At 52.8% G+C, this 12,175-nt stretch overlaps 1 protein-coding gene across 1 annotated transcript in view; it reads right to left on the reverse strand.

The window, feature by feature from the left end:
• Positions 1–10,375: 10,375 nt before the first annotated feature.
• The window catches only part of NPDC1 (neural proliferation, differentiation and control 1), a 121,377-nt gene continuing 119,577 nt past the window's right edge, over positions 10,376–12,175 (reverse strand). Inside the window, exon 9 of the mRNA XM_065418960.1 lies at positions 10,376–10,453. Within this exon, the coding sequence (XP_065275032.1) occupies positions 10,376–10,453 (78 nt within the window). The remainder of the gene's footprint in view (positions 10,454–12,175) is intronic.

Consider the following 12,175-nt stretch of genomic DNA (forward strand, 5'->3'; position numbering starts at 1 on the left):
CTCCTTGTCCTGCTGGGAATTCCTGGGCCTCTCTCTTCTCCTCTCCTCTCCCTTTCTCCATGCTGTCTGTCACATTGGCCTTCCAAGCCCAGCATTCCTGGTCTGATGCAAGGATCTCACGCAATAGATCCTCCCATATCCTCTTTTTTTCTCTTCCTCCTAAGAGTCAAGCATTCTATGGGGGTGAGGGGGGTACCCCTCAAGGTTTCCATGACAGAAGCTGCTTATAAAAACAGACAGATGTACCACCTAGCACAGGAACAGGGCCACTCAGGGAAATTAGTAGGCAGCAGGCTTAAAAACCCCTAAGGAAGCATTTCTTCACACAACACACAGTCAACTTGTGGAACTTGTTGCCGGGGGACGTTGCAAAGGCCAAAACTATAACTGGGTTTAAAACAGAATTAGAGAAGTTCATGGAGGATAGGTCCATCAATGGCTATTAGCCAAAATGGTCAAGGATGCAACCCCATGCTCTGGGTGTCCCTAGCCTCTGTTTGCCAGAAGCTGGGAATGGGTGACAAGAGACGGATCACTTGATAATTACTGTTCTGTTCATTCCCTCTGGAGCACCTGGTACTGGCCACTGTCAGAAGACAGGAGACTGGGTTAGATGGACCATTGGTCTGACCCAGTCTGGATGTTCTGATGTTGTTATTGAATTTACAGTCACAACGGAAAGGGGAGGATAAGTTTCAAAACTCCCTTCCCTTATTCCCATAAAAAACTTTTAATAAGAAATGCTTCTGCTGTGGAGCACCTCAGCCCAGCAAGCACAGCCCACCAGGGACGAGGGGAGGAAGGGTTTTCTGTTGCAGGAAGCTATAAAATGTTGTTCCTGGGTACGAGTACGGGGCAATGGCAGTGAATACTGGCACTGTTTTCCACAGGGGTGGTGATTTTAGCTGATCTCGCACTCTTGGGGAGCACAAAGGTGCAGATTGCTCAGCTGCTCCTGGCATCCCGAAGCTGCCTGGGCCCATAAGCCACTAGCCTGTTACTGCCCTGGTGCCAGCCAAACTCATCGCAGAGCGGCATGGGAAAGCGTCCTACCATGCAGGAGGAAACCAGCAGCCTTCCCTAGTAACCTTTGGTAGAGGATTGCAGAGCATCTCCTTGAACGTTTCATCCAGATCTCTCAGGAGGATAAAAGGACCACCCATGTGCACATAACAAACTGCTCCGCAGAATCCGGCCCCCCCGCCCAACCCAACAGGGGGCTGAAAAGCAAATGCCAACTCGACCTCTGTTGTACTGCTGCTGCTTCTCAGAGAAGTAAAACAATGAAAAGTCCTTACCTTTGTCTGGTTAGCCTGGGGATGGGTCTGGCACCAGCTTTCAATTTAAGCATTGTAGTGTAAGGAAAAATGCAGGTGCACACTCACTTGAGTTCCCTTCCATCAGGTGGGACTGGCTAGACTGCGGCAGAGTCTCAGACAGGTCCTGGCTTGTGACATGGCTGAATCCCCCTGCCCAGGCCTCCTCCTCATGGCAGGGGTCTCTGTCTCAGGCTCCTCCAAAGTATGCACAGAGCATGCAGTTCCTTGCACCCAATTGGTTGTTGGCCTCCTGTCCCTGGCCTTGTGGTGTGCCTGCCACAGCTCCTTTGCTTTTAATTAATGGAGATATCCTATCTCCTAGAACTGGAAGAGACCTTGAAAGGTCATTGAGTCCAGCCCCCTGCCTTCACTAGCAGGACCAAGTACTGATTTTGCCCCAGCTCCCTAAGTGGCCCCCTCAAGGATTGAACTCACAACCCTGGGTTTAGCAGGCTAATGCTCAAACCACTGAGCTATCCCTGCTGCTGCTCCCTGCCATACCTCTTTGCCTGCATCACCCGAGCAATCTCCTCGTAGATGTCCACATTTCTATGGCTGGTCAACAGCCTCTTCTCCCCCCAGCCCCAGGAGACGCAATACTTCCTGTCTCCTCTGGGCAGGAGTGTGCCCAGTACCTGTCTGTGTGCATGGACCCAGCATGGTTGGTTGGGTAGTTGCACACAAGGTGAGCTGCTAGGCGTGTACGCCACGGTGGGCAATCAGAAAAAGCATTTCATAAAGGCGGAAGGTTTTAAAGGTGGCCGTTGGTCTCTGTGATCCCTGGGCAATGGAGTATAAAATGGTAATCAGAGTGGTCACTGTCGCAGGGAATGGGGCATTGTGGGACAGCTGCCGGAGGATTGTTAGGGTCACTGCAGGTCATGCAGTGTCTAACCTCACACTGGGTTGACCTCAGTAGGTTGACCATGGCTCAACGCTGTTGGAGAGGTGGTTTTCTGTCACTCACAGGGCGACTGTATCATCGGGAGACTAATTTGAGTGTAGACGCATCCACAAATAGATCAATGCAAGGCAACTTACCTCAACCTAACTTTGTAGTGTAGACCAGCCCCCAGTTAAAACACTTCCCCCCCACCACCAGATTTTGCAAACCCAGTGTAGTAAGGTAAGTTACCGAATGACAGAGAGAACAATGACCCACTGTCCTCTACATGCTACAGTAATACAAACCATGATTGCATCAGGGTGAGTTAGTAGGAACTGATCAAAGGGCTGAAGGGATTGAATTAGGGAGAAAAGATTAAAGGGACTAATATGTTTAGCTTGGCTAAACAATGACTCAGAGAAGGAAGTGGGGCCATAATCACTATCTCCCAGCCTTGGATGGGTATAGACACCCAGGAGGGAAGGAGATCGCATACCAGGTATAACTAGGAATAAAGAGATTAAACAGAACAGGGGTTCTCAAACTTTTTGTATTGGTGACCCCTTTCGAACACCAAGCCTCTGAGTGCGACCCCCCCCTTAGAAATGAAAACCACATTTTTATATTTAACACTATGTTAAATACTAAATGTAAACCCTGTTGCTTAAAATGAATTTACCCTTTCTCACTGCTTTAAATTAAGACTAAAACACATTTTTATCCAATTAAATATAAGTGGAAAAGTTATTTTTAAGTAGAATTTTATTTTAATACTGGACAGCAATGACTGACTGGAAGCAGCCAAAACTCAGTGAGATGGATGATGCTGTTTATTTGACACAAGAAGTTTTATTCTTGGTGCTGTTTTAGAAAGGGCGCATCTGATGTCGTCCTTCACATCAGCCTTCTCAAAATAAAAATGAAATCTCGAAACTGGCTTGGTGAATCCACTCTCGCATTCGTAGGTAGTGGGAAATGGCAGAAGGACTCTCCGGGCCATGTCAGACACCAGTGGGTATTCACTTGCAACTGAGCACTAGAATTGCTTTTGAGGCAGCTGTGTGAATTTTGCTTTCACTTCATGATCACTGATCATGTCGACCAACTGTTCCTGTGCGTGAAGTGCTTCTGGTAGCGCTGGGAAGTAGTGTGAATACTCTTTGTGAAGGGCTCTCAAATGTTCGCTGATCGCTGACTTGAGAGCACTCAATGTTAACTTCCTCCTCCTTGCTGAACAAGGCAGGTGTCGGAAATGTGCCGTATCTGTGTCCAACTTTGCACCACAGATCCAACTTCATCTGGAAGACTGATTTTATTAGTCAGGTCTATTAATGCTGAACGTTTTCCCTGAAGCAACAGATTGAGATCATTAAGGCTATGAAAGATATCAACTGGGTATGCCAAGCAGAGAAGCCATTTGTTGTCACTGAACTTTTTTTTCAGCTTGTTTCTCTTTTCGCAGGAAAAACTCTGCCATCTCTTCATGAAGTATAAAAAACGCACTTTAGTCCCCTAGAAAGCCATCGGACTTGAGTGTGGAAAAGCAGAACTTCATATTCACCACCCATTTCATTGCAGAGCTCTCGAAAGAGACGACTATTCAGAGCATGAGCTTTAATGTAGTTCACTGCTTGTATGACAACATCCACCACAGCATTGAGGCATATTGGCAATGTCTTTGCAGCTAGGACTTGACGATGGATTCCACAATGAGTGACAATCACATTAGGTGAGACACCCTTTACCTTCTGCTGAAAGCCAGACCGTGCACCCATCATTGCTGGAGCACTGTCGGTACAGATACCACAAAGATTTTCCCACTCAATGCCATTGCTTTCAAAAAAGGCATTCACCTTATTGAAAATGGCCTGTGCTGTTGTGGTTGTTTCAAGTTGGTCACAGAATAAGAACTCACCCTTAACATCCCCGGCATTTACATACCGTACAAATGCTATCAGTGGTGCACAGTAACATCAGTAGTTTCATCAAGTTGCAGGCTGAACATACTGAAAGCAGAATGTTCAATTTCGTGCACAACTTGTTTTTTGATATCTTCAGACATCTCACATATTCTGCGTTTCACAGTATCATTAGACATGGAAAGAGTATTCTGTTTTTTTGGCAGTATCATTGCCAACCACAAGTGCCACAATATCTTTGCATGCTGGCAGAATAAGCTCCTCACCTACTGTACATGGCGTTTTGGTACGGGCAATTTGTAGTGACACTACATAAGAGGCCTCCACAGCTGAGGACATTTGCTGTCGGAAACTTCCATCGGCATCAAGCCTGGCCTTCTATATTGCTTCTTCTCTGCGTTTGAAAAAATCCACGTTTCGATTTTTATTCTCAGGATGGCTAGTTTCTAGGGGGCAGGGATAGCTCAGTGGTTTGAGCATTGGCCCGCTAAACCCCGGGTTGTGAGTTCAATCCTTGAGGGGGCCATTTAGGGATCTGGGGCAAAAAATTGGTCCTGCTAGTGAAGGCAGGGGACTGGACTCAATGACCTTTCAAGGTCCCTTCCAGTTCTATGAGATAGGTATATCTCCATATAAAAATTTTTAAAAAAATGTCACTGCAGTTTGCATGGTTTCATTGATTCAGCAGACAAAACTCCATAACAAATGACCATTGTGGTTTTTCAATACCAGAGATGATGATACTGGTAAAACCGAGTTTAATGTAAGACTCAAGATACTTTTGTGTTTTAGCAGTACAGGTGGCCATTATTCTCAGGAGACGGTTTGCGCTCGTGTGTCTGACTGTTAATTAATAAAGTACCTGTTCAGCTGCTAAAGAATCAAGCTCTTTAATGTTGTCTCAGTACCAGTACCAGCCATAGGAAAAATGGCCCCCCGGGCAAACTTCTATTTGGCACTCTTTCTTTGGGGGTGGAGCTGGGCTGGAGGAGCCTGGGGCTCTGAGGCCCACACATGGTGATGATGGGGGCTGACAACCAAGTGCCTGGCCGGGCTCGGGGCTGACAACCCTGTGTGTGGCAGGGCTGGGGGTTAACAATCTTGAGCCTGGCGGAGCTCCCGGCTGATAACCCTCTGCATGGCTGGGCTCCGCCTGACAACCCCAGTACAGGGGTCGGGGCTCACAGCGTCCTGGATGCCCCAGCTCAGGGCTCACAGCCCCGCTCCTGGTTGAGGTTGGGGTTGGGGGATCACAATACCATGCCTGGCCGGGGTTGGGGCTCGCAGCCCCACTGCCCTGTGCCTGGCCGGAGATCGCAGCCCCGCTCCTGGCCAGGGGTGGGGGTCAGGTCTTGCAGTGCCACAGCCCCACCCAGGGGTTGGGGGTCGGGATTCGCAGCCCCACAAGGTGGTTGGGGTTGGGATTCGCAGCCCCGTGCTGGTGTTGGGGTCGGGGCTCACAGCCCGGTGCAGGAGTCGGGGCTCGTGGCTCGCCAGGGTTGGGGTTCAAGACCCCCCACATCACCGGCTTTGAGAACCAATGATCTAGAACAATGTCTAATTGGTGGGTGAGCTAATAATCACTGGATTTGTCTCCCCCTGGAAGCGGTGGATGCTGCGTTACTTGGGAGGCTTGTAGATCGAGGTTGCCCAAAGCCCTGGAGAAGTGCACTGGCCCCTGGCCTGGGCTTTCAGTGGGACTTTAGAACTTGAAAGTGGCTTTAATTTTCATAGTAATCGATGCCCTCTTCCATGTTTGTGCAAGATTCCATGTTGCCTCCACACACAAGGGGGAAAAAAAACCAACCCTGAACCTGAGTGGAACAGGGTAAGTCAAGCCTGCAAAGGAAACAGCTGCATTGTGAATAAACAGAGTAATTTCTGCCAAAACCTTCCTGGGCCTTATTCTTCTTCCCACATACAGTTGGGAGTCAGGGGGAGAAGAGATCACGTCTCAGACTTGATGCTGTTTGTTGGCTGAAGCTGGATCATCAATACAGGCGAAGCTGGTAGCATCACCTTGAGTTAAGGTTACCCAAAAGTTTCCATTATAAGACCCTGTTTTGAGTTGCTTATCACGTTGCAAAATTTAAACCATTTGGGCTGACGTTTTCCATGCCTGCTGTCTGCCTCAAGCTGTATTTCTTCGGAAAGTTTCAGCAGAAACTGTTCAGCGGTTTCAGAGAAAGATATTAGGGAAAAATGAGAGAGACAAGGTGGATGAGTAATATCTTTTATTGGACTCAGCTTCTATTGGTGCAAGAGACAAGCTTTCGAGCTACAGAGCTGTTCTTATCTGAAAAACTCTGTGTAGCTTGAAAGTCTCTCACTCTCACCAACAGAGTTTGGTCCAATAAAAGATGTTACGTCAGCCACCTCGTGTCTCTAATATCCTAATATTCCAATACGGCTACACCAACACTGCAGCCAACATGAGGGGAAAATGTCATTTTGCTCATGTTAAAATTCTTACGACCATTTTGAGATGCATCAGTGGCTTTGGAGTAGAAAATCCACCCAAATTTAGGAGTTACAAGCCTCTGAAAATTGCTGGCTACATATGATCAGTAGAGACTTGTTAGAAGTTGGTACTAGAAGAGTCAGTCTGCACTGAGCACGCTCCAGCCCAGCTCTGCAGGGACTTCATTGCAGTTACTCCTCCTGGTGCACTGTGGCCCCGGGTGCTAAACTGAGCATGGAGCACGGGCGGCGGGTGTAATAGACCCGGGGAGACTAAGCCACCCATAAGCCGAGCCCTGACCCCACCCATGCTCTGCCCTCTCCCCCATGCCGGTGCCCAAGCCAGCAGGAACTCAGCTCTGCTGCCGTCTGGAGGCCTGGTGCTAGGGGTGGCTCGGCCCGGTGCTGGTGCTGGCCGGGGGCCCCGGGCAGTTCGGCTGGGACGTCTCTGGCTGTGGAGAGGGAGTTGGCACTCGGGACTCCAGAGGGTAGGGGCAGGGCCTTGGGTGCAAGGGGCAGGGCTGTTTGGCTAGCCTCCCTGAAGGAAGGGCTCACACGCCACCCATGGCATGGAGATGGTCTTCCTTGTGCTCGCAAGTTTCTCCTGCTGGTTCTCAGGTTGCATGGAGGAGTGAGGAGCCGAGGGAGTAGGAACAGAGCACAGGGCCAGAAGGGTCTATACACTCCCCTCCAGAACCTGGCGTAGGACCCTCAACGTCCCTCTAGTTTGCTGGCCTGCCATCCCCCACCCACGGCAAGAACGGCCCTGCAGCGTGTGCCTGCTTCCTGGTGGGGCAGGTAGGGATCCGGTAGGATGGGGACTGTCATGGTGACGCACACTGCTCACTGCAGACAGAGGGTGTGTTTACAGTCGACAGAACTGGCAATGCTTTAGGCCCAATTTCAGAGAAAAAACCATTGGTCGGTTACACTGTGTCCAAAATAGTGTGCAAGACTCTGCACAATCATCTCGCACGTGCAGGAAGAATGGAAGGGAAACGTCGGTCACTTTGGCCGGTTTTCCTTCCCCTGGAGCCAGTATCTCCCACTTGGAGTGCAGCTGAAGGGCTATCTGGAAAGGCCCTTTAGTGAGATGCTTCACAAAGCATGAGCCGCATGAGTTTGGCAGGCAGCAGTACCCCCAAACCAACAGGACTGGGAGAGGGGGCGGGTGAATAGATTTTGTTAAACTAAAACCAAGATGCAGCCCTAGAGCTCCCCTCCCACACACCTCACACGGGCCATTGGTTTGAAATATGGTCATTTAATAAAACTTTCTTTTTAAAATAATACAATCCATACAACAATTACGGTTTCGGGTCAGGAATCGACATGAACACACGACGTACGGTAAAGGATAAGGGATCGTAAAGTGACAACGTAGCCATAAAATCATGTGATCGAGGCTTTAGTCTACGCACGGCTGTGCCATCGTCACGCAGCTGTTCACACGCACAGTGCCACTGGGGGCTCTGCCATGCACAGTGTATTTCCAGGGGCACCCTGGTGCAGGCTGATTCACTAGTGACGACCCTGCGGGGCTGTGTGCCTGGGCCTCATACACATGCAGAGGTTCCGGCCCCTCTCCGTCCAGTTCACTCAGGGACCGACTGGAGGGGCGAAGGCAGGAAGCTGCACAGTGAACTCAACGTTCCACGCGTGGGATTGGGATGTGGAGCCGCGTGAGTGAAACAACCTGAGATTGAACTTTGGGCCAGATCCTGTATGCACTGGGTGTGCTCAGCCTGGGGCGTCCGTGGGGGCCTCTAGAGCCACACAAGAAAGCCTTGAGGGGAGGGGTTAGCCACAGGGGGTGGGAATGCATTGCACCCCTCCTGCACCCTCCAAAATGGGCGGAGCTGTAAAGGGCCCCGCTTCTCATGCACGGTGATCGGCCTGTTAGTCACACTCACAGGCAGCAGCGACTCAGGTGAGTCAAGAGAGGAGCTGTGGCCCGGGCAGTGTTACAGTGGGGCCCAAGGCTAGCATGGAGGTATCCCAGCATACTCTGCTCCATAGCCCAGCCCAGGCCTTGGCATTAAGACTTGAAGGGAAGTGGAAACGTGCCCCTTTTGGGGCAAACAGGGTGTAATCCTTGGGCTCCTGGCAGTGGCCAGGTTTGCACAGGTGCACTGGCCAATGCTTGTTCAGCAGAAGGGCTCACGGTGGGAAGGAAAAGCTCCAGAAAGAAGCAATATGCCTCCTGCAGACTGCACGGGGGCTGGAAACAGTTTAAAAGTTACACCTTTGACATTTCTGAACAAGTGAACTTTCACTACTTTTCCCATTAGAGAGACGAGGCCGTCTCATCCCACTGTGGTGGCATTAGAAAGGGCAGTGCGGGGCTTCTCGCTGCTGGGGTTTGTCACTATGGAATTCACTCTTTCCCTAGGGACCATGCAAAGATGTTTGTTTTTCTTTTTGCTCCCAGGGCAGGTAGGCTGGAGGAGAGCACTGGCCCATCAGAGAGCATTTCCAGCCACTAACCCACAGCACTGGTGTCTGGCAGCAGTTGGGCAGTGCACACACTCCATAGCTTTCTGTTCCACAGCAACTGATGACATTAACCAGAGAGGCCAGAGGCTTATTTTAATGAGCAAATCAAAGAGTCTGGCAGGCTGAGAAATCCACCATCAGAAACCTGCATAGCTGGTTTATTGGACAAACTGTTTTATACAACGAAAGAGAAAAGATGGCCAGAAAGGTGTGTGCGCCCTGGCCAAGTTACTCGTTGGAAAATGCTACAAACATGGAATTATAAAACCTGCATCACAGCAGAATTCGGTGATAGGGCAAACTTGCTGTATCAGACCCCAACTCCCAGGGACAGCGAGACAAAGGCACCGAGTCTAGAGTCACCCAAATGGGAAGCCAGATATCAAGCGTGATTTGGGGTGGGGTATCCCCCCGTTTGCTCACTGGGATGGGCCAAGCCACGGACTGGGCTGACTCCACAGCTCGAGGACAATGTGCTACGGGGAGAGCTGGTTCCCATTTCACTAAGTTCCCACCCACGGCTCCTTTTGCTCCTACTTTTGGCAGGACAACATGTAACCTGGGCACCAAGGGCTCTCTAGTCTCTTGGCTGGAGAGGATTTCTGGTGGAGGGGCGCAGTGGGATCCAGCCACGAGGAAGGACCGTGGCTCTTTTCGCCAGGTCTACACTAGACTTTTCTTGGAAAGTTTCCCACCAGTTCGGCTGCAAGCACTAGTACACCCTGGGCTCCAGCGGGCTGCCAGCGTGGGCCACCGTGCGTCACCTCTGCTCCCGCTAGCTAGCACTGGTGTTTGCAAGGGTCGGGTGGGATGTTTGCCAGAGTGCCGGGGAGTGAAGGCAAGGCCCTTGCTTCGCTGTTCACTCCTTGATCCCCTCTAGAGGTCCCTTCCCAGGACCCCTTTGCACCTGCTGTACCACTAGTATCCCCCGACCCCCAAAGTAACAAACAAAACAAACCCAAAACTGCCCCCCCTTGCGCTAGCGCTCAGCCAACCAGCTGCCCCCTCCCATCTCCAGAGGAACCAGAGCTCCCAGCAGCTGAAAATACAGGGAACACAGGGCAGGGAACAAGCGAGATCACAACAGAAAGAACAAGGAGAAGCTGGAACCAGGAGCGACCCCCCAAAGCTGTTGGCAGGTGTGTACTGAGCAGGGTCTAACAGTCTGGCGGTGGATTCTGGGAATCCGTGCACTGAGTGGCAGCCTCGTCCGGAGTCCCTCGGGAGGAGCCGAGGTGCTGGCGGTTTTTGGCATTCTGCATACCGGTCCGTAGCGAGCTCGGGCGGGAGAGAGGTTACTGGTGTGACTTGGGGCCCGGAGGGGGTAAGGTCGAGTCGTCAAAGAGGGGGTTCTTCACTTCCATTTCTCCAGTCTGCAGCGGTTGGCAGGGAAAGAAGATTATATAACCAGCAGGTTAGAGGTCACAGAATCTTATGTCAGCCCCCCTCGCTCTGAGACACTGTTTATTATGACACAATAGCCTCCCACCCCATCCTCCCCAGGCAGCGCAGCAGTGCCACTTTCATTAGCAATTGTATCGCAGAAGGGCCTAGAGCAGGGGTGGGCAAACAACGGCCCGCAGGCTGAATCCGGCCCCTCAGGGCTTTGGATCCGGCCCGCGGCGCTGCCGGCATCATGTCCCTGTGGCCCCTAGGCCGGGGGGGGGAGGGGGGCAGCAGAGGGCTCCATGCATTGCTCCTGCGTGCAGGCACCGCCCCCCGCAGCTCCCATTGGCGGGGAATGGGGAACCACGACCAATGGGAGCTTCAGGGGAGGTACCTGGAGGCGCGGCAAGGGCAGCGCACATGGAGCCCTCCGCCCCCCCCCCCAGGGGCTGCAGTGCTTCGGGGAGTGGCGTGGGGCCGGGGACTGGGCAGGTGTGCAGGGAGCCTGTCCTGGCCCTGGTGTGCGCTGCTGCCACCCTGGAGTCGCTTGATGTAAGCAGCGTCGGGCTGGAGCCCGAACCCCTCCTGCACCCCACCCCCCAACTCCCTGCCCTAAGCCCCCTGCCTGCATCTCACACCCCTCCTGTACCCCAACCCCCTGCCCTGAGCTCCCTGCTGCACCCTGCACACCTCAACCCCCTGCCCTGAGCTCCCTGCTGCACCCCGTGCACCTCAACCCCCTGCCCTAAGCCCCCTGCCTGCATCTCCCATCCCTCCTGCACCCCAACCCCCTGCCCTGAGCTCCCTGCTGCACCCTGCACACCTCAACCCCCTGCCCTGATCCCCTTCCTGCACTCCGCACCCCTCCTGTACCCCAACCCCCTTCCCTGAGCTCCCTGCTGCACCCCGTGCACCTCAACCCCCTGCCCTGAGCTCCCTGCTGCACCCCGTGCACCTCAACCCCCTGCCCTAAGCTCCCTGCCTGCATCTCCCATCCCTCCTACACCCCAACCCCCTTCCCTGAGCCCACTCATACAATCCGCACTCCCTCCCGCACCCCAACCCCCTGCCCTGCATACAATTTCCCCACCCAGATGTTGCCCTCGGCCCAAAAAGTTTGCCCACCCCTGGCCTAGAGGCTCTGGCCAAGATCAGGGCCCTGTTGTGCTGGGTGCTGCACAGACACGCAGTGAGAGACAGTCCTGCCCGGTAGTGTCGATGCAGCCAACTGCAAACATTCTTCCCTTGACCAAGCTCCATTTACACCAGGGGCTAGGCCACCATAGCCGCAATGCTCCGGGATGTCACAACCCTGAGCACCATAGCGACGTCAACCTACAATGGAAGTGCAGGCCATGCCTGTGTCTCCACTAGCAGCGCTTTACCGGGATCGCTGTGCCTCTATACTAGGGTTACCATATTTAAACATTAAAAAAAAGAGGACACTCCACGGGGCCCTGGCCCCGCCCCTTTCCCACCCCAACTCCGCCCCCTCCCCTGAGCGCCCCGCATTCCCCCTCCCAGCCACGTGAAACAGCTGCCCGAACGCTACCGGCTTCACGGTTTGCCGGGCAGCCCCCAGACCTCCAGACCCTGCGCCCCTGGCCGGGCGCTTCCCCAGCACAGCCGGAGCCCGGGAGGGGAAGCGCCTGGCCAGGGGCGCAGGGTCTGGAGGTCTGCCTGGCAAACCGTGAAGCCGGTAGCGCTCG

The sequence above is a fragment of the Emys orbicularis genome, chromosome 18 (assembly GCF_028017835.1).
Source record: "Emys orbicularis isolate rEmyOrb1 chromosome 18, rEmyOrb1.hap1, whole genome shotgun sequence".
In the NCBI taxonomy this organism is placed as follows: Eukaryota; Metazoa; Chordata; order Testudines; family Emydidae; genus Emys; species Emys orbicularis.